Source organism: Jaculus jaculus, chromosome 22, assembly GCF_020740685.1.
Source record: "Jaculus jaculus isolate mJacJac1 chromosome 22, mJacJac1.mat.Y.cur, whole genome shotgun sequence".
Taxonomy (NCBI): Eukaryota; Metazoa; Chordata; class Mammalia; order Rodentia; family Dipodidae; genus Jaculus; species Jaculus jaculus.
Window position 1 is genome coordinate 10018860 of NC_059123.1, and position 21225 is coordinate 10040084.

At 46.7% G+C, this 21225-nt stretch overlaps 1 protein-coding gene across 2 annotated transcripts; it reads left to right on the forward strand.

Moving 5' to 3' along the window:
* The first annotated feature begins 801 nt into the window (after positions 1 to 801).
* LOC101610166 (serine/threonine kinase receptor associated protein) lies at positions 802 to 20806 on the forward strand. Of its 2 annotated transcripts, none has more exons than XM_004664446.3 (10): positions 802 to 953; positions 2380 to 2515; positions 10192 to 10273; positions 10772 to 10844; positions 11541 to 11637; positions 12707 to 12844; positions 15257 to 15393; positions 17401 to 17550; positions 18365 to 18430; positions 19247 to 20806. In XM_004664446.3, exons 1-10 carry the CDS (start codon positions 842 to 844, stop codon positions 19306 to 19308), a joined length of 1053 nt encoding a protein of 350 aa, XP_004664503.1. In that variant the 5' UTR covers positions 802 to 841; the 3' UTR covers positions 19309 to 20806. The 2 variants fall into 2 exon arrangements, with proteins under 2 accessions (XP_004664503.1, XP_044995470.1); XM_045139535.1 differs by having other exon boundaries at positions 19250 to 20806.
* Positions 20807 to 21225: the final 419 nt, after the last annotated feature.

Below are 21225 nucleotides of genomic sequence, written 5' to 3' on the forward strand. Positions count from 1 at the left end.
AAATGCCTTAACCGCTAAGCCATCCCTCCCTCCAGCCCAATTCTTTTTTTTTTTAAATTTATTTATTTGAGAGCGACAGACACAGAGAGAAAGACAGGTAGAGGGAGAGAGAGAGAATGGGCGCGCCAGGGCTTCCAGCCTCTGCAAACGAACTCCAGACGCGTGCGCCCCCTTGTGCATCTGGCCAACGTGGGACCTGGGGAACCGAGCCTCGAACCGGGGTCCTTAGGCTTCACAGGCAAGCGCTTAACCGCTAAGCCATCTCTCCAGCCCATTCTTTTTTTTTTTATTGTTTTAAGAGGCAGATGTAGTGCAAGGCTGGCCTCTGAACTCACAAGCTATCTTCCCACCTCTGCCTCCGGGGCGCCGCCACAGCAAGCACGAGATCTTTGATTCGCGGGCCTTATTTGCAAGTAATCACCTGTTCGGGAAAGCCGGCGGGCATCTTCCGCGTGATTGACAGCCGCACTCCCCGCCCTCTGCGTGACGTCACCGCGTCACGACCCCCCCCCCGCGCATGCGCGCCGGGCCTCCACGCGTTCAGCCCGGCGGCCCGCCCTTCTCCGCCGTCACTTCCGCGCACGCCGTGCGTCGGCGTGTCGTCACTTCCGGCCGGGACCGGTGTGGACGGTGCGGGTGGCGGCGGGGCCGGCTCTCCCCTTCCCCTGCGCGTCCCTGTCCCTCGGCGGCGGCGGCGGCGGCGGTCGCTGCTCCTCGGCCCCGTCGTCCCCGCCTCTTCGCCGCACCGCGCCTCCCCGCCCCGGCGTCGGTGTCCAGCCCGCGGCCGAGGAGGAAAGGACCGACGCCCGCCCCGGCCCGCCCGCCCGCCCGCCCGCCGGTCATGGCCATGAGACAGACGCCGCTCACCTGCTCGGGTCACACGCGGCCCGTGGTGGACCTGGCCTTCAGCGGCATCACGCCTTACGGGTACTTCCTCATCAGCGCTTGCAAAGGTGAGGCCCGGAGAGAGCGGGGAGCCCGGCTTCGGCTGCCACCCACATCCGCCCCCCACCCCCGGGGCTCCCCACAGCCCACCCATCCACCCCCACCCGCAACATCCACGCCCACCCCTCACCCATCCACCTCCACCCCCACCCGCAGCATCCACGCCCACCCCTCACCCATCCACCTCCACCCCCACCCGCAACATCCACGCCCACCCCTCACCCATCCACCTCCACCCCCACCCGCAACATCCACGCCCACCCCTCACCCATCCGCATCCACCCCCACCCGCAACATCCACGCCCACCCCTCAGCCATCCACATCCACCCCCACCCACAACATCCACGCCCACCCATCCTTCCCCCCGCCCGTGCTCCCGCGGGTGGTGACGGTGATCATGACCTCCGATACTGGCCACAGACGTCACCCACCTCCCTCCTGGTCCCCGAAAATCCTGGGGGGGCCTGCACCACAACTACCAGACACTGGCTACCTACAAGCTGTATGTTGTCTTCCATGGACGGGAGGGAGAAACGATGCCCCCGGTGCCTTTGCAAACACATTCCGCCCCGTGCATCGTCGTCCTTTATGGTGGTAGCCTAGTTTTTATTTTTCACAGGGGCCAATGTGATTTAGCTTTAGCTGGTTCAAAACAACAACAACAACAGTAAGAATGACTCAACGTGTAGACCGCTTTGAAGCAGCTTATTGGCTTCCTCCTGCCTTGTTGTTATTGTTTAATCAGTGCTTGGATAGGTGAGCCACATGCTGGTCTCAAAATCTCTGGTGCTTCCCTCCTTCCCCTCCCCAAAGCATGACCAGGTCAGCTCTTACGTATTATTTCTGGATATTACTTAGTGACCTCAGTCTCTAGGATTGGAGCCAGTATCTGGTACTCCCCAGAGCTTATAGAAGTAAGTGGGGGGGCTAGAGGGATGGCTTAGCAGTTAAGGCCTTTGCCTGAAAAGCCAAAACACCCAGGTTGGATTCCCCAGGACCCAAGTTAGCTAGATACACAATGGGGCGCACGCTTCTGGAGTTCACCTGCACTGGCTGGAGGCCCTGGCGTGCCTACTCTGTCAAATAAATAAATAAATAAATAAATAATTTAAGGAAAAAAGAAAAAGAAGTGACAATCATTTGACACTTTTTGCTTTGCTGTTCCAATACATTTTATTTATTCATGAGTGAGAGAGAGAGAAAGGGTGCCACGCCAGGGCCTTTGGCCACTGCACATGAACTTCAGACGCATGCGCCACCTTGTATGTCTGGCTTATGTGGCTCCTGGGGAATCAAACCTGGGTTCCTTGGCTTTGCAGGCAAGCACCTTAATCTCTAAGCCTCCAGCCCTCTATCCTTTTTGTTTTTTTTAAATGTTTGAATGTTGTATAAACAGTTGACTTCTAAACCACTTGTCTTTTGCATTTTTCTAGATGGCAAGCCTATGTTACGCCAGGGAGATACAGGAGACTGGATTGGAACATTTTTGGGTCATAAAGGAGCTGTTTGGGGTGCCACATTGAATAAGGATGCCACCAAAGCGGCCACAGCAGCTGCCGACTTCACAGCGTAAGTTATCACAGCAGCCTCTGGTACTGGTCTCTGTTGATTATGTGCTGAAATAATTAGGATTTTCAGCTGTCGTTATTCATCAGATTCTGACTCAGTAGCTGCCATTGAGAACACGGTGTTTGGGTGCACCGAGGTTCCCGTGGTCCATTCTGTGTGCTGCTTTGTCGTTGGCGGGTCAGGGGCTTCCCAGGCTCAGTGACTTTGCCTCCCTGGATGCTGCCATCTTGCCAAAGAGCCCAGGGAAACATGGTGGTGATGGTTTTTACCTCCACTTCTCTAAATAACCCCCCTAGTGATACGTGATAGGTAACTGGGCATGTGTTTAAAACCGTCCCTGTCATAGGAACTCCTTGTTTGTAGAGATTTAAATCTAAATGGTTCTCGTAGGTACGCAGTGTCTTGGTAGAGCTTCTGATGTGGCTGCCATGGTCTCACTCCAGGGCCTGGCTCCTCACTGCCACCAGGTCTTCTCTGCTGACTAGTCAGATGCATTCGAGGTGGATGGTCTGGGGACGAAGTCGCCGTGGTTGGGTTTGCTGGTTCTGGTCCCTGCAGTGATCCTCTGGGTCATGTCACCCATCGGTGTAGTCAGCTTCTCCGGGGCATTCTCATCACTGGGACCTCCACTGAGGCTGCGCTGAACACACGGTCCTCACCACAGTGACTCCACTTCTTTGGGGCGTGTGTCATACATACTTTAAAAATTTTTTTCTTGTTTGTTTTTATTTCTTCATTTGAGAGGGCCAGACAGAGAGGGAGGGAGAGAGAATGGGTATGCCAAGGCCTCCAGCCACTGCAGATGAACTCCAGATGCATGCGCCCCCTGGTGCATCTGGCTAATGTGGGTCTTGGGGAATCGAGTCTCAAACCTGAGTCCTTAGGCTTCACAGGCAAGCACTTGACCACTAAGCCATCTCTCTAGCCCCTGTAATATATTTGCTAAAAATAATTTTTGTATCTTAACTTCATTTTATTTTATTTTTTTATTTTTCGAGGTAGGGTTTCACTCTAGCCCAGGCTGACCTGGAATTCACTATGTAGTCTCAGGATGGCCTCGAACTCACGGCGATCCTCCTACGTCTGCCTCCTGAGTGCTGGGATTAAAGGCGTGCGCCACCACGCCTGGCTCAAGTTCATTTTTACCAGACTTTCACACTGAGGAGCAGCAATTATAAATGTGTTCAGCTATGTTTTAAGTAAATTAAGCATGTTGAGTGTAAAATAAAACACTTAGATTCTTATAAACATATGACCTTCGCATTTATTTACTTTATGTACTACACTGTGAGCTGTAGTTCAGGTAAATTTTTAAAGTTCTTTTTGTTTGTTTTGTTTTTCGAGGCAGGTAGGGTCTCCCTCTAACCCAGGGTGACCTGAAATTTGCTATGTAATCTCAGGGTGACCTCTGACACAGCAAGCCTCCTACCTCTGCCTCCCAAGTGGTGGGATTAAAGGTGTGCACCCCCACACCTGTCTAATCTCTGAAGTTTTTTTTTTTTTCCCCCCCCTGAGGGAGGGTCTCACTCTAGCTCAGGCTGACTTGGAATTTACTACGAAGTCTCAGGGTGGTCTTGAACTCACGGTGATCCTCCTGCCTCTGCCTCCCAAGTGCTGGGATTAAAGGTTTGCGCCACCATGCCCAGCTTTATTTTTAGTGATTTGTGAGCAGAAACAAGTTAAATGAAAGGGGGAGAGAATAAGAGAGTGGATGGGCATGCCAGGGTTCTCTTGCCACTGCAGATGAACTCCACATGCATGTGCCCCTTTGAGCATTTGCCTTTAGGTGGGTATGGGGGATCCAAATGGGTTGACAGGTTTTGCAAAGAAGAGCCTTTAACCACTGAGCTATTGCTTCAAGCCCGCCTTAGGTAAATTTTAAAGTAACTGTAGAGTTTTAAAAGAAATGTGTAATGCTCTATGGAATTAAATTGGGGATGTTGAAAGATGGGTTAAGAAAAGTTATAATTGTCTCTAATGACATTGCTATTACAGCATTGTGCATGGCTGTTGTAACACTTTGTGCTCTGCTTCTATGAAGCTAGAGAATTCCGATTTTTAAAAATGAATTTGTTTTCTAAGATGTTAGTATTTTTAGGCCAAAGTTCATTTTCGATGGAGACGTGCGTGTTAACTCACACGTCACGGTACTGTAGTGCTGGCTCTGGGAGGTGGGGCTCGCAGTGCAGGTGACGGGCCGCGAGGCTTCCTTCTGAAGCGCTGGGCTCCGGTGCAGGCGCGCGCCGTCCTGCTCGGGCCCCTGCTGCGCTGTGCGCGCTGACGCGCCCATCTGACCCACGTGCCGGCGCTGCCTAAGTTCAGGGGCCATTTTTTTAAAATGGGGGCCATGTTTTGTATTTCTGGTTAAGTACTTTGTCAAATAAGTAACTTGAAAAAAATTGTGAAGTAGTACAATGGATGGATGAATTGTAGGTACTGATTTTCTTTCCCCCAGATCATTTGTGTCTATAATTGAGATGTCTTCTTCAGTCCTTCCTACTTTATTTTTCACTCAGTTCAGTAGGAATATCACCCATGGGGATGAATTTTATTGACTATATAACGGATGTACAAGATTGGATTAACGTTACACAACTGCAGATTTCACTGTTTGGTAAGGGGCTGGGGTTTTGTTGTTTTGGTACTGGCCAGGCTTTTGATATGCTGGGCAAGCACTCTACTAAGTTACATTCTTAGTCCTTTCTTATTTTGAGATACAGTCTTACTAAGTTGTCTGGACTGGCTAAAACTTTCAGAACTCCTGAGTCAGCCTCCCAAGTCGCTGATATTACGGGAATGTAGCATCATGCTTGCCTTGTTAAGTAGGACGTGGGCTGCCCTTGCCCGTGGTCCTTGCGTTCAGGTGGTTCGAGAGTAGAATGGAATATATAGTAATTCTAGGCCAACTTGGTCTGGGAAGAGCCTGTCTAAAAATAACCCAAAATACTTAATTCTGGCAATTAGGTTGCAATCCCATATTAATAAACTAATAGTTCATAAGGTGATAATTTTAAATATATAATATTCCAAGAGATAAACTTTTAGATTGTGGCCTAAAGATAGATAATTTTGGTTAACCTCACTTTGCTGTCACACACCCTTGGCAGAGTTAACCGCATGCATAGTCCACCTTGTTAGCTTCTACTAATTTTCCCCATGAAGCTTGCCGGGAAGGATGCCTGTCGTCTCATAGCAAAATCCACGACGAACCCTGGTTTGTACACTTGACAAGATTATTTAAAGTCAGCCCTCTGGAAAAGAAATGAAAAAGCAGCTTTAGAGGAATTTCTGCGCCTGTGATAATTACTTGGAGATGTCCAGAAAGAAAAGGTTTTTTAAAAAAAACATATAATCAGACCAGGCATGGTGGCGTACACCTTTAATGCCAGCACTTGGGAGGGCCAGGTAGAGTGGCACATTAAATAGTGATTGAATCGGACCCTGAAAATAGCCTCAGGACTAGTTATCTTGGTTTCACCCACTTAAGAATATTGAAAAGTAAACAGAATTACACATTTGAGGGCATGCATGTGGACAGTTTTATGCTTTCTTAACACTTCAGGTCATAACATCTGTACCTGCAAGCTCATGAACACGGAGGAAGGCAGTCTGTGTTTGAATCATCAAATATCTTGGGTTGTGGATATTTAATATTTAGTAAATTCATGCTTCAGATACATAGACTGAAATCTGAAATCATATGTGCTATTTTGAAATTTCCATGACTTCTGTTTATTGTGGAATGAAAGTAGAGTAGATTTAAATAGCAAGAGAGGATTTTCTAGTAATACTTCTCTCAGGGTTTTAACTTATCCTGATAGAATGAAAGATGTGACATTGGTCTTCGGTAGCCACAGTCATGTGCCGGCTCTGCCGCCTTTTTAATTTGACCCATGCTTTTTTGTTTTTAAGGTAGGGTCTCATTCTAGCCTAGGCTGACTTGGAATCACATTGTAGTGTCAGGGTGGCTTTGAACTCATGGCACTTTACCTGGGCCTCCCAAGTGCTGGCATTAAAGGTGTACACCATTATGCCTAGTCTGATTATATGATTTTTTTTAAACCTTGGTTATCCTACTGTAAAATAAGATCAAAATGAGTTTATTGGAGGAACTGGGAGATCGTTCTTCATTGTATCCTTGGAGTCTAGCAGTGTCTGTCACTAGGAGGCACTTAGTAAGTGATATTTCATTTCTTTTATTTGTACAAGTGTCATACATTTATTTGTGAGATGTGGGAGGGTCTGCATTCACGTGTTTTTCTCCCTTTAATGACTTATATGAGGCCTGCTGTGATAAAACTTGATCCATTAGTTCCAACTTGCCTGGTTAATCCTAGTTGACATAACACATGTTTACAAAAATCCTTTTCCTCCTATTCTTCTGTAGAAAACTCACTTGTGGCTTGGTATTTAGAGAAAAATGGTTTATTTTGTCTCTGTTGTGAGGTTTTGGCCTGTGGTTCTAGGCCCAAGACAGCGTGTCATACTGGAGCATGACACAGTACAAACTCTTTTAACTCATGGCAGTGATGTGAGGGAGAGCCCAGGGACACACAGTCCCCTTCAAGGAGGTGCCCCCTCCCCACCATGTCCTGATGCCTCACTTCTTAGAAGCCTGGGCCAGCTCCCAGTGGTCATCACACATTGCTTGAGGGGCATGGGGCATCAGACTGTGGTACCTAGCCTCGTGTTATCTGTTACACACAGAGGGCAGAGGTCACTGTGGCTGTGGTTTCAAGGCTGAACAGGATCTTGTGCCACAACATGCTCCCCCTGAGCTCTAGGCCGTAGAGAGAGCCCACTTTTCTCTGCTTTCTGAGAAATCAAAGGCATATGACCTCCTTGATGACTTGGTCAGTGTGGTTGGGTAATTTGCTTTGATTTGATTGTCCCTAAGGTAGTTTGTTAAGGCTTTAAAATGTGTCTTCACACTTACAGAAGTCTGTTCTCGAGACATGAACAAACACTGCCTAGATGGAGAGCACTGCTTACTGTGTGTAGGGAATGAGGAGAATGAGCTTTGTCACCATTTGCACAGCGATGACAAACCTTATGGGTTGTACAGAAAGTTTAGGAAGCTGGATCCTGTAGCTGCCTTGTTTATATCAGTTTCTTGCTTGAAGGTTGTGTAATAAATTGGAAGACATACTGTTCCAGATTCTTCTAAGTACTCAAGACTGTTTTAGGGTCTTTCCTGTGAATGGTGACACTGTTCAGTCACTCCTAGTGAGGAGGTCGTGAGCTGTCCGAGTGCCGTGCCGCTGTCCCGCGGTTTCTAAGCGGAAGACTAACAGAAGACGGGTGATCAACTGCGGAGCCAGCGCTGCGGTGCTCACTGCAGCTGTTTCCCACCAGGAATGCATGCGTGGTCTCAGCAGTGTCGTAAGACTCAAGAAGACCCTGGAAGATTATTTAGTTTGCTTGCTTACTATGTAAGACTCTGGGTTCAAACACCAGTATGGTCCTCACCTCCCAGATAGTTACGCCCCCCCCCCCCCCAAAAAAAATAAAAAGAGATCAAAGCACAAACATTGGCTAGAGTTTTCTTGACTCATTCAGGTAACTCAGAAAGTTCAGGTCCATTTGGCACTTTCTTCACTTGCTGTTTGCCACAGATCTGACTTCCAGTGAAGTCTTAGCCACACAGCTAGTATCTCGTGCGCAAAGCTGAACGTGTGTAGACAGAGAGAAAAGCCAAGCAAAGTCAAGCACTGTGCCCCAAGTGAGTCTGTGGCAGGCAGGTGGCAGGCAGCTATTGGTACTGGTAGGAAGGAGCTGAAGACGCAGTGGGACTTCTGCATCGGTGGGATTCCTGCATCGGTGGGAATCCTGCATCGGTGGGAATCCTGCATCGGTGGGAATCCCGCATGGGATGAACCGAGTGCCGTCTGCTCTGAAACAGGTGCAGACACACAGCTTGTTGGAGGAATGGTTGATAATTGGGTGGCTAGAATCAGAGAAATACAATGAAATGGGGTGAGAAAAAGTGGGGTGGGGCCTGAGGTAAGGTGGAGTAGAGAGGACTGCAGAGAAGAGAGTTCCTGTGGCCAGAGATTGAGTGCGGAGAGGTGGGCATGATCTCAGGGCTTGCTGTGTGGGTGCCCGAGCTGGGCTCTGACCTGGTAAGGGCCCACACAGACCAGGCAGAGAGAGAGAGAAGTGCCAGCCAAAAGTCAAAAGCCACAGCACACTCAGGAGCTCCTGCTAGGCACACTTTGCATATATTTAGGTTGAAATCTGAAACCCCCACCACACCTTAAGACCCACCCAGTGCTGCCTCCAGCCAGGTGGCTGCAGATCAGATACAAACTACAAACAATAAAGAACTGAATATGTTGGGGGCCATCAATTCTACTCACACCACCACAATACCTGAGATTACAGGTGTATATTTACTAAACATGCTACTTAATGCGCATTTCTGTCAGCTAAAGCTCTACTGAACAGGAGCTTTTTTTTACTCCCACTGTGCCCTTAACACTCAGTTTAGAATGCCATATATCAAGCAAACAAAACAAAAGATACCTCTTGCTTGCTTATTTGTTTGTTTGTTTATTTAGGATTGGTCTGTTTGCATAGAACAGACTGGCTGGAATTCACAGACCTCTTGCCTCAGCCTGTGCTAAGCGCAGTCAAATGCAGGGGGGTTACAGCCACCATGGCTGGCCCTCTGTGATCTTCCTTTAAAGAATTGTTTTAGTAAGTTTTAAACTTATTTATTTATGGGGGGGATGGGCACACCAGGGCCTTAGCCACTGTATGCAAACTCCAGAAGCACGCTCCACCGTGTGTGCCGCTGGCTCACAGGGGTCCCGGGGAACCGAATCCCGGTCCTTAGGTTTCACAGGCAAGTGCATTGACAGCTAAGCCATGTCTCCAGCTCTTGATTGAGAATTTTAAATGACCTCTAAGGTCCTTCATTCTCCAGTTCTCCAGTAATTTTTTTTTTTTTTTTTTTTGATTTTCAAGGTTAAGAACTCATTCTAGTCTAGGCTGACCTGTAATGTAGTCTCAGGCTGGCTTCAAACTGTCAGTTATCCTCCTCCCTCTGCCTCCCAAGTGTTGAGATTAAAGGTCCACACCACCATACCCAGCTCCAATAAAGTTTTTAAACAACTACATTTTAGTTTTTTGTTGAATTTTTGAACCTGAATGTGAATAGAGAGGAAAAAAGAAATGACCTGGTGAACTAAAAAATCGTTAAAATACTCTGTAGGCTTACTGAAAAGATATTCTAGCTAATGGATAAAATAAGAGAGGGAAGCCAGATGTGGCGGCGCACACCTTTAATTAATCCAAGCACTCGGGAGGCAGAGGTAGGAGGGTTGCCATGAGTTCGAGGCCATCCTGAGATTACATAGTGAATTCCAGGTCAGCCTGAGCTAGAATGAGACCCTACCTTGGAAAACCAAAAGAATAAAAATAATAAAAGTAAGAGATGAAGTAGTGACTGAATCTTGCTCAAAGTCTGCTTTTCACTGACAAAAATAGGACTATGAAGCTTCCATGGAGTTTTTCTTTAGGCTTTAAGTAATTTCTCAAATTGTGAGGAATATTAGAAACAAGGGAGACAATATATTTACATAAAATTTACTGAGCTAGGTTATTTTGTATTAAAATAGCTGTTATATTTAACCTTTTAAAATATCGACGTGCAATGTTTATTTTCATTTTAGCAAAGTGTGGGATGCTGTCTCAGGAGATGAGCTGATGAGCCTGGCTCATAAGCACATTGTCAAGACGGTGGACTTCACTCAGGTACGGTAGCGGGACGTGGCACCCGCCGTGAGGACTAGCTCCCCGAGCGCGGAGCAGGCCAGGCCCTGGGCTCCGGTCCTAGCGAGGGAGGAGATGAAATGAGGTGACTGCCTACTTGTTTGTGCTGTTGTCTCTCACTTGATTTGGTTGTATATTATACCACAGAAATTTGATTTTCTCAGCTAATCCTGTGAAGCTTTTATAAAGCTCTGGAACTCATGTCTCGGGCTTCCAACATTAGCATTTATCTAAAAAGCCCAAATAACTATTGTGGACTACTCTGGGAAGAGAGAAGGGATTGTTGAGATCACAGCCGGGGGCACTTAGGGGCAGGAACCCGGCAGAGGGAATGCTTGTGTTGGGGGTACCAGGCCACACAGCAGCTGGGCCACAGCAGCCTCTGGAAGTCTCTGTTGGTAAGTGGACTTGGGTGTGGAGGGTTCAGAGAGGACAAGTGTCGCGTAGCTAATCTGCAGATACTTTTCTTTGTGCTTTCAGGATAGCAATTACTTGTTGACTGGAGGACAGGATAAACTGTTACGCATATATGACCTCAACAAACCAGAAGCAGGTAAACATGGATTACCAGCGTGTGCTCTTATTTCCTTTTATACAAATAACCCATTTTTGTTTGTGTTTTGAGGTAGAGTCTCCCTCTAGCCCAGTCTGTCCTGCAGTTAGTCTTGTACTGGCCTTGAACTCACAGTGATCCTGCTTCCTCTGCCTCCTCAGTGCTGGGATTAAAGGTGTGTGCCACCACGCCTGCTTGTAATTCAAATAACTTTAACTGATTAAAGAAGTGCCCAGATTTGGAAAGTAATGACAAAAAGGAAACATTTCTCATCTAGTATTGATCACTGTAGTCTTTTTAGTTTGGAGTTTATATGCTCCTAATCTTTCTTCCTATGTATATTTCATTTTAGCATTGGTGCATTTACTGTATTACCCTTGGATAGTTCTTCCTGTTGCTTAAAATTGTATTAGTTTTGTCATGATAGTAAGTGAGCCTGATGCTTTCACGATGGAGGTGCAGGAGAGTGTTAGGGTCTGCAGGCTTGCTTGTACAGGGAGGGCCGAGCTGCCTGCACTGCCTGCGCGGCGGGAACGGGGTGCGGCGGGAACGGGGCGCGGCTGCTGTCCCCCGTTGTGCAGCGAGATTGTCATCCCGGCCGGGAGCCCTGCGCCTCGGCTCTGACTCAGGCTGCCTTGCCCTGGGCTCACGCTCCTCTTTCCTCACTCACTCAACTGTCTGTCGGGGCGCACGCAGAGCCCGAGGAGGTCAGCGGCCACACTTCCGGCATCAAGAAGGCCCTGTGGTGCGGCGGGGACAGGCACATCCTCTCAGCCGACGAGAAAACCGTCCGGTGAGCGTTTGGAGCCGAGACAGGCTTTGACCTTTGGTGCTTGTTATAATTTATGTTGAAAATGTCTCTGAAAGTTAAAATTTAAGTTGACACAGGCCATGTTTATTTGCTACTCTACATTTATTTTTTATTTATTTTGGTTATTTTGAGGTAAGGTCTCGCTCTAGCCCAGGCTGACCTGGAATTCACTCTGTATTCTCAGGGTGGCCTCGAGCTCACGGCGATCCTCCTCCTACCTCTTCCCTAGTGCTGTGATTAAAGGCATGTGCCACCACGCCCAGCTATTTTTATGTACATAAAGATCTGAAGAATATTAAAAATTCTGGTAACTTAACCAGAGTGGGTGTCCTTTTAAAACTATGTACGTGTCCCTGCATGCCATTGTGTGTGTGTGTGTGTGTGTGTGTGTGTGTGTGTGTGTGTGTGTGGAGAAGAGAACAAGAACATGCTAGCCATGTCTGCACTCCACTTTCTGTTCTTTTTCTCTTTTTTTTTTGTTTGGTTTTTCGAGGTAGAGGCTCGCTCTAGCCCAGGCTGACCTGGGCTGACCTGGAACTCACTATGGAGTCTCGGGGTGGCCTGCAGCTCACGCCCGGCTGCCCTGCACTTTCTTGAGACAGGCTGGGCAAGCAGGCAGTCACCTCGCTGCGGGCCGCCTCCCCAGCAGGTGTCCTCGGTGGCTCAGGGAGCTCAGGAGCCTTGAAAGAGTCGTTTGAAATGCTGTGTTCCTAAATGAGGGACTTTACGTGAAGAGAGTTCAACCGTCATCAGCTTGACATAAACAGCGGTGTTCACAATCACACTTCAGCTGCTGAAGCTGTTAAACTAGGATTTATCAGAACAGAATCATTTCGCCAAGTTGTTTGGAAACTGTACAAAGTTGATTTCACCAGCATCCTACCACAAATTGTAATGTTTTATAGTAATTCAAATATGTTTGCTTTGTGGTTTGCAGTGATTATTGTGTAATTATTTTGTCATAATTTTTTTGTGCAACTACAACTAGAAGTTAATTTTTTTTTTTTACCTTCAGTGAATAAACTTTTATCTTCGTTTCTTCTTTTGGCAGCCTTTGGGATCATGCTACTATGACAGAAGTGAAGTCTCTGAATTTTAGTATGTCTGTCAGCAGTGTGGAGTATGTTCCTGAGGGCGAGATCCTCGTCATTACTTACGGACGGTCTATCGCTTTCCACAGCGCAGCGAGGTGTGTCCGAGAACTTGCTCCCTGTTCTTTTGGGGGTAATAGAAGGATGAGTTGCTTACTTGGAAGGCATATTTGAAAAGGAGAAACTGATTTTTATTTTTTTGATCACAAGTGTATGCAAATCTACTGATTTTATTTTGAGGGTTTCTGAGATGGGGTCCTGCTCAAGCACAGGCTGACTTGGGATTCACTATGTAGTCTCAGGCTGGCTTTGAACTCGTGGTGATTCTCCTACCTCTGCCTCCCATGGGCTGGGACTAAAGGTGTGCACCACCGTACCTGGTCTGTTTTTTTTTTTTTTTTTTTTAAGCTGACTTGAGTTTTGTGACTAGCAATGTAGTATGTGATGTTGTCAAAAATACATTTTAAAAATATGTTAATAGTTGTATTTCTCCTGGTCTGTTTTGACTTTTCCCTCTTTTTTTCTATTGTATACTTGCAGATTTTTTTCCTTTGTTTACTAGGACTGTATAATGGATCTAACCTTCATTTTTTAAATTGACAAATGTTCTTGAACATTCTTTTTGGTCGTATCCCATGAGATCTTCCTGTTTGACTAGTACCAGCTCCTGTGTGAGCAAGCACCTAGATGATGTCCACAAAGACACACTATTACACCTGGGCCACAGTCCTCACTCGCTCTGAAGGGGCGCTTCACTGGGCGACAAGAAGGAAAGGCAGTCAAGCTGGAAGCTTGATGTGTAAAGCAGTTCACATATACAGAGTAAATTAGTAATGGGTACTGTTGCCTTGAACTGCTGAATTAGAAAATACATTACTCCTGACTCCTGGAGTTGGGCGCCATGCAGCTCTGCTAGAGTGCTGCCTCAAAGCCCTTTTTTTTTTTTTTTTTTTTTTTTTTTTTTAAGGTAGGGTCTCGCTCTAGCCCGTGCTGACCTGGAATTCACTATGTGGTCTCAGGGTGGCTTTGAACTCAAGGCAGTCCTTTCTCTGTCTCCCAAGTGCTGGGATTAAAGGCGTGCGCCACCACGTCCAGCTCAAGCCCCGTTTGATTCAAAAATTTGCCGGCTTGTTGACTGAACACCCAAACTCTGGCTGGCTCCTCTGTGGGGGTGCTGGGTGAGATTCTCGAGCTCATGGCAGTGTTGATGGGAATGGGTGACATCCTTTCTGTTGTTTAAACATTGTGCTGGAGCTCATTTCATGGTTTTCAGGATTGAACTGGGAAAGAGCTGTCTAAATAATTGGATTTTTGAAGTGAAGCATTGTTACATATTGATTTTATTATACAAGTACACTTTCTAATTTAGTTATCCTTTTACTGCCTGGTAATGAAACAGCTAGTTACAGAAATTTCATAGGTTGTGGCATTTTCTTGACAATTGAGAAAGCTTTATAATAATCCTCTATGATAAAGTAATTAATTATGCCCTGTAAACCCTTTTCTGCCTTATAGTGATGGAGATTGAGCCCAGGGCCTGCCCGTACTGGGCAGGTGCTCTGCTTCCGTAGCCTCTGGTTTCTGGACACGGGTCACCCAGGCTGGCCTTCAGTGTGCACACTGCCCAGCCTGGAGGCCATTTATGTGTACCCTCCTAATGCGTGCTTGTACAAAGCTCAAATACTAGCCAAGCATGATGATGCATTTCAGCACTCGGGAGGCTGAGGCAGGAGGCCAGACTGAGCTGTGTCTCAGACCTTGTTTCAGAAACGAAGCACCACAAAGCCTACTGTATTGTTCATGCTGTTATTGGAGCCCAACGCTGATATCCGGGAACTTGCTGCTGCCTAAAATGTGGAATTTCCTCCACTGAGGAGCCTTACCATGCCAGAGATGGACTCTCCTCAGGCATAACATCCTTCTAAACTGTTGCTTGTTTTTTGTAAAACAATACCTTATGTTTGTTTAAATTAATATTACAAGGAGGGTTTTAGATTTTAGGAGCAGTAAATATCATTTTGCAATTATTTATTAGAGAGAAAGAGAATGGACACACTAGGGCTTCTAGCCACTGCAGAAAAACTTCAGACACATGTGCCACCATGTGCATCTGGCTTCTGGGGCTTTTGTGGAATTGAACCTGGGTCCTTAGGTTTTGTAGGCAAGCACCTTAAGTGCTAAGCCATCTCTCCAGGCTTCATCTTACAATTTTTTGAAAATATTTTTTGTTCATTTTTATTTATTGATTTGAAAGTGACAGAGAGAGGAGAGAAAGAGACAGATAGAGAATGGGCGCGCCAGGGCCTCCAGCCACTGCAAACAAACTCCAGACGCGTGCGCCCCCTTGTGCATCTGGCTAACGTGGGTCCTGGGGAATCCAGCCTCGAACCCCGGGGTCCTTAGGCTTCACAGGCGAGCGCTTAACCGCTAAGCCATCTCTCCAGCCCTCATCTTACAATTTTTAACAGCATGAATTGAATGTTTGTAAACATGTTACCATTCATTGCCAGTTTGGACCCCATTAAATCGTTTGAAGCTCCTGCAACCATCAATTCTGCATCTCTTCACCGTGAGAAGGAGTTTCTTGTGGCAGGCGGGGAGGACTTCAAACTGTACAAGTACGACTACAGTAGTGGAGAAGAGTTAGGTGAGCTTCCCTCCCTCTTAATGACTTAGGGCCTGGAACAGACGGGGTCTGCCTGTGAGCAGCTCAGGTAGGTGTAGAGCATCGCTGCACTTCTCATTGCTGGGACAAAATGCCCAACCCACAGCAGCGGATGGGAGGAAATGGGGTGTTCATTTTGGCTTCGTGATGGCAGGGCAGCTTGGCACGAGCAGAAGCTGCCCTTCTCAGCCACAGCAGGAGGGGCCCGGCGGCCGGGCGCGTGCTGCCGTGACGCTGCAAGCCCGCCCGCAGTGGCGCACCCGCCCTTCCCCGGCAAGGCTCCCTCTTCCAAACTGTTACCGCTGCGACCGCGCATTGCAGAACACCTGAGTTTAGGGGACAGCTGGTGCAGTCCACTTACAAGTATGTTGAAAGGAAGGTTTCAGTTAACTAAATCTTGGTGCTCCTTACAGAAACGAGTGAGGGTTGTCCGGATTGGATAGAAATTTGTAGGCCCGAGAACAAACTGTCCTATTAGCTAATGTTGGTCCTAGGCGGGTATTCTTTTGTGCGGTGTTTTTGTTAGGGTTTATTGGGTAGGGACAACAATATTTCAAAGTCATATGAAGCACATTAAAAAACACATTTCTCAGACTTCAGGTGCATACCTGATGGGTCTTATCCCCTTTTAGCCTAGAAACCTCTAAGAATCTGTAGAGAGCGTGGCCGCGGGCCGGTGCTCACGCGGCGTCCAGCGCTCCCTTCGGGAGTCCGCCGAGGCTTGTGCCGGGCGTCCGGGTCTGCTGGTCCCTGCGCCGAACAGGCTGCGCGCGGCTCTGCGCAGCTCTCACCTGGCACCGAGGGGCGAGGACTCGGCATGATGAATGGGAGGCCGCTTTCTTCTTCCGTTTCTTGGGAGGAAATGGTGAACTTGGGTTGCATAAATCAGTCTTAGCAAGTAGAGGTCACACATTAGACCGTCAAGATGATCGACGGGGCCTGGGGACAGAGTGGGGACTCCCCGGGAGGCCCAGGACCTCGGCAGTGAGGCGCGAGGAGGAGTTGGTGAGGACACCGGTGAGGATGAGTGTCGGGTCTCTGGCCGTCGTCCTCATTGCTCAACTTCATGTTCTGCTGTAGGGCTTTGGGGGGCGGGGGCTGGCGTTGAACCTTGGGCTTCACTTGTGGTCGACAAGCATGATAGCACTGAGCACACACCACCCACTTTTACAGCTTCCTAATTCTCTGGCTAGACTGGCATAGGAGAAAGCCTTGATGATGAGACATTGGATTATAAATGGGAAAGGTTCAGAAATAGAGGTATTGCTCAAATAGAAAGCATCCCTGGTCTTTCTCATTAGATTCCATAGATGAAAATCCTAAGGCTCAGTGTGTCTCAACATTGTGTGGAGTGGAGTTAGTTGTGTCTAGATAGCTCGGTTAGGAATTGAAGAGGCAGCACGTGCAAAGAGCGCCACCTGGTGGTTCTCTCTGGACATGGTCAGAATGGATTTTCTAAGTAAGCAGTGAGTTTTGATAGGGAAATTGGGATTCCGATGATAGACTTGTTACTTTCTTTTTTTTTTTTTTTTTCCTTTTTCGAGGTAGGGTCTCACTCTGGTCCAGGCTGACCTGGAATTAACTCTGTAGTCTCAGGGTGGCCTTGAACTCACGGCAATCCTCCTACCTCTGCCTCCCGAGTGCTGGGATTAAAGGCGTGCGCCACCACGCCCGGCTTAGACTTGTTACTTTCTGAAACACATGATTTTTATTGATCTATCTTCTGTTCTGTTTGTTTTTTTTTTTGGGGGGGGGGACACCCTGAGCTGGTATATGCTAGATTTGGAAAGGGGTAATCTTAGAGAGATGGTAGAAATGGGGTAGTAATTTGTAATGAGAATTACTTCATTTTTAAATTAGGTATAATTTTTTGTATTTTCTCTTAGGAGTTTTTTTCTCCCCAACAACTGGTAGTATTTTCCCTACTGTATTAATGCTTAACCTAATAATTTGGTGTTATCTAATAACCTTCATCTCCACCATTTTCAGAGTCCTACAAAGGACACTTTGGTCCCATCCATTGTGTGAGGTTTAGTCCTGATGGAGAACTCTATGCCAGTGGTTCTGAAGATGGGACATTGAGACTATGGCAAACAGTAGTAGGGAAAACTTATGGCCTTTGGAAGTGTGTGCTTCCTGGTAAGAGCTTTCTTCAGAGTTAACAGAATTCATGATTTTATGTTTGTTTATTTATTATAGTTCATTTTGTGTCAATATTTATTTTTCCTATTGATTTTGATTTACGTAATGTCTTTAAACTAAGAGAAGTCATGACTCTAAATTAGTCACTGTGTTCTTTAGTTTTTATCCTACAGAATTTATAAGTAAATGTATCTAATCTTTGCAATGTTACTTGTCCTTGTTATTTAATAAAACAGGCATGTCTTTAGTTTGTGTATCTAAAATGTCAAACTAGTTACTAGTCCCAGAACTGTTGCAATGCTAAGAGTAATTACTGAAGGAAGAGCTACTATTTTATTTCAGCTTACAATTTTTTTTTCTTTTTTTTTTTCTTTTCGAGGTAGGGTTTCACTGTAGTCCAGGCTGACCTGGAATTAACTCTGTCATCTCAGGGTGGCCTTGAACTCATGGCAATCCTCCTACCTCTGCCTCCCGAGTGCTGGGATTAAAGGCGTGCGCCACCACGCCCGGCAAGAGCTACTATTTTAGAAATATTTTTGAATATATTGAATATATTTGAAAAGAAGTTGTGGCCAGGTGTGGTGGCGCACGCCTTTAATCCCAGCACGTGGGAGGCAGAGGTAGGAGGATCGCGTGCGTTTGAGGCCAGCCTGGGACAACATAGTGAATTCCAGGTCAGCTTGGGCTACAGCAAGACCTTATCTAAATAGAAAAGGAGTTCCTACTGCGGGTTATTGCTTGGTACAGTCTTGTCTTACTCTGCTCTTAATTCACATCTTTCATCACCACTGCTTCCCCCCCACCCCCTTAGAAGAGGACAGTGGTGAGCTGACCAAGCCAAAGATGAGTTTCCCCGAAACCGCAGAGGAGGAGCTTGGTGAGTACAAATGAACTCACATAACGTGTAACGTGGAAGTGGGTATGCATTTTGGCCATTGGCAAAAGAAATCTTTTAAAAATATATGCTTAACTCATGCCAGACTTGAGAATAAATATTAGAAGGAAACATTTGAATTCCTGGTGCACAGTATAAAGCACCAAGACGCAGCAGCGGCCTGGCTGATGGCTGACTTCAGAACACAAGAGACAGGTGCCATTTGAACACACTGCAGTTGTGTTACAAGTGTATCGCAAGGGGGAATCAAAGAAGGCTGTTTGAAAGTGACATTTAAACTTGTACCTGGGGATGTGTATAGGTAACAGGCAAGGTTTTAGTAGTGGGGTGTTGGTCAGGACAGGATGGAGGTGTTCAGGACAAAACAGAAGCAACATCCTAAGGCTTGGAAGACCCAAGGGATGTGAACGTTACTGGCTCCCGCTTAAAGCCAGGGAAGAGCAGCCAGGCCGCCCAGCACGCGTGGGCTGTGTTAGAACACGGAGTTTGCGTGGACCCAGCGAGGAACCTTTGAAGCTTAACTAAACTTGGATTCAAGTGTTTATAAGGACTGCCTAGAGTGTAGTATGGAGAAAGGTCATGTGTCTTTGATTAAAGGAACAGCAATGAAGAACAAGTATAGATGTTAGTGGTAGCATTGGCAAATATTTGGTGATTTTATTAGATTGCCCAGTGTGGGTGTAAGAAGGAAAATTTCAGATTATTCTTAGGAGAAACTGAGAATGACTTGGTGTAATTTTATAATTGCTTACACAAATTGACATTTGCTTTCCTCCGATAATTGACTGTTCTTTGTAGAAGAAATTGCATCAGAGAATTCAGATTCCATCTATTCTTCAACTCCGGAAGTGAAGGCCTGAACTTGAAGCACGTGCCATGCGAACAGTGTCGTTACGGACTAAAGGAGCAAGCAGAAGACAGCGTCAGCCCTGCAGAGCGACTGTGCTCGGGCAGGCAGGGCGGGAAATAGCGGGGCTGGGACTTAGCTGCGGGTCTGACGACCCGACGGCCTGGGTGACCTGTGAGCGTGCTCGCTGTCTCCCACAAGGGCGGCGGAGCTCTTGTAGTACGGCGCCTGTCTTTCTTACGTCATTGAGTGTGCAAGCCAACATCCAGTTCCTCTTATTACAATTACATTTCCTGTAGTTATTTCTGTTATAGGGAAGAAAAACATATTGGCCTATTTTTCTGACTTTTCCCTCAAAGCGGATGCCTTTTTTCCCCCTCTTTGCTTTAGACTTATAAAGAGGAGGAAAGACATGATACAGTCACTGATTTGATTTCTCTTTCATTGTACGCTGCTTCTGAACATCTAATTATTTGTTAGTTATCTAAATAAAATGCCTCTAAAACAAAGCAATCTTGTTTTTCTGAGAAATGCTGATATTACTAATACTACAAATGGAAGTAGCTAGACTGTTTTTTATATTAGTCACAGCCATGGCAAAAGATGATTTGATTATAGAGTCTGTGCTAAACATTTCCTAATTTTGGAATTGAATTCTGTAAACTTGAATTTTCATGTATTTTGCTGATATGCTTTTACCTCATAGATTTGATAGAAATGCTTGAATTGCTTTTTTAAAATGATGCATGTTGGTTATAAGCGGGGGGTGGGGGGGAGATGAAAGCAATTGAAAATAGCAAAAAAAAAAAAAAATACTTAAAACCCTTAGCAGTCTTCCAGTCCCTCCAAACTGATGAGTGCTTAGTGACGTCACGCACAGTGTTGCTCTGTGTGCATGTCAGATAGGGCTGCCGGCCTTTACGAAGGAGGGAGGGGTCGCTGTCCCTGCTCACAGTGTATTGCTTTGTTTCCCTTTGAAGTTTCAGTCCCGTACAAAAAGCTATGCTGACCTTCAAAATTAATTGGACCAGCTGGGTTTAGTCTGGCAATTATTTACTTTATAAAATATGAAAGGGTTAAACTGGTAAATTGCAGAGACTTGAGACACAAATAACACCTGTCAGTTTGTTCCCGCCTTCCTAATTCGCCTTTTGAATGGCCTTGGATAACTTTGGTTAAGAAAAGAAAAAACCACCAAAAGATGAGGTTCTAGTTTGAGGATTGGTGACAGCCAGAAGAAATGCCGTAAGCTGAAAGAGCCTTTGAAAGCCGAGAGAACTCCTCCATGGGCAGAGGCGGCTGCCCCCTTCGGCCTGTGGCGCGGCTGCTGTTCTGCTCTCCACGGGCCTGCTGGTGTGTCAGAGCTTGCCGACGGCCAGTGTGACCTCCTAAGTAAAGTGGACGTGGACCCTGTTGGATTGCATGTTTCTTGGTATTTCTGAAATTAATACGCTAAGGGCATTTCTTTTTAGTTTTCATGAAAATAAAGTATTACTGGTTTCCTAATGCTATAACCCGTTTCAGCAAATTTGTAGTTTAAGACTACTTCGCTTATACCTCGGGCAACCCTGCCCCAGCCCAGCTCGTCTCACTGGGGCAGAGCCCAGGGGATGACAGCGCGGCGTCCCTCTAATGCGCAGCTGCGCCGCGCCAGCTCGCTGCTCCTTGTACGGGCACGGCGTCTTCTGCGCTGACCTCACTTTGCTTTTCTCATGGGGCCATTTCATGGTCCTCGCTGACCTCTGGAAAGCTCATTTGCATATGAGGTAACAGATTCCGAGGACAGGATGTGATCATTTTTAGATGGCTACCAGTCTGACACTAGTAATACAAGGATCCTCCAGTAAATTTTAATAGGAAGTTCCAAGTAGCTCTTACACTGACACTTGCCAGTCAACGTCCTGCAAATTTCTTTTCTGCCAGCTTAGTA

Excerpts from the sequence above, each read along its gene's own strand:
- LOC101610166 (XM_004664446.3), top strand. The coding sequence starts at position 842 with ATGGCCATGAGACAGACGCCGCTCACCTGCTCGGGTCACACGCGGCCC. Across the intron at positions 954-2,379 it reads CCTCATCAGCGCTTGCAAAG|ATGGCAAGCCTATGTTACGC; the intron begins GTGAGGCCCGGA and ends GCATTTTTCTAG. Across the intron at positions 11,638-12,706 it reads GCCGACGAGAAAACCGTCCG|CCTTTGGGATCATGCTACTA; the intron begins GTGAGCGTTTGG and ends TTCTTTTGGCAG.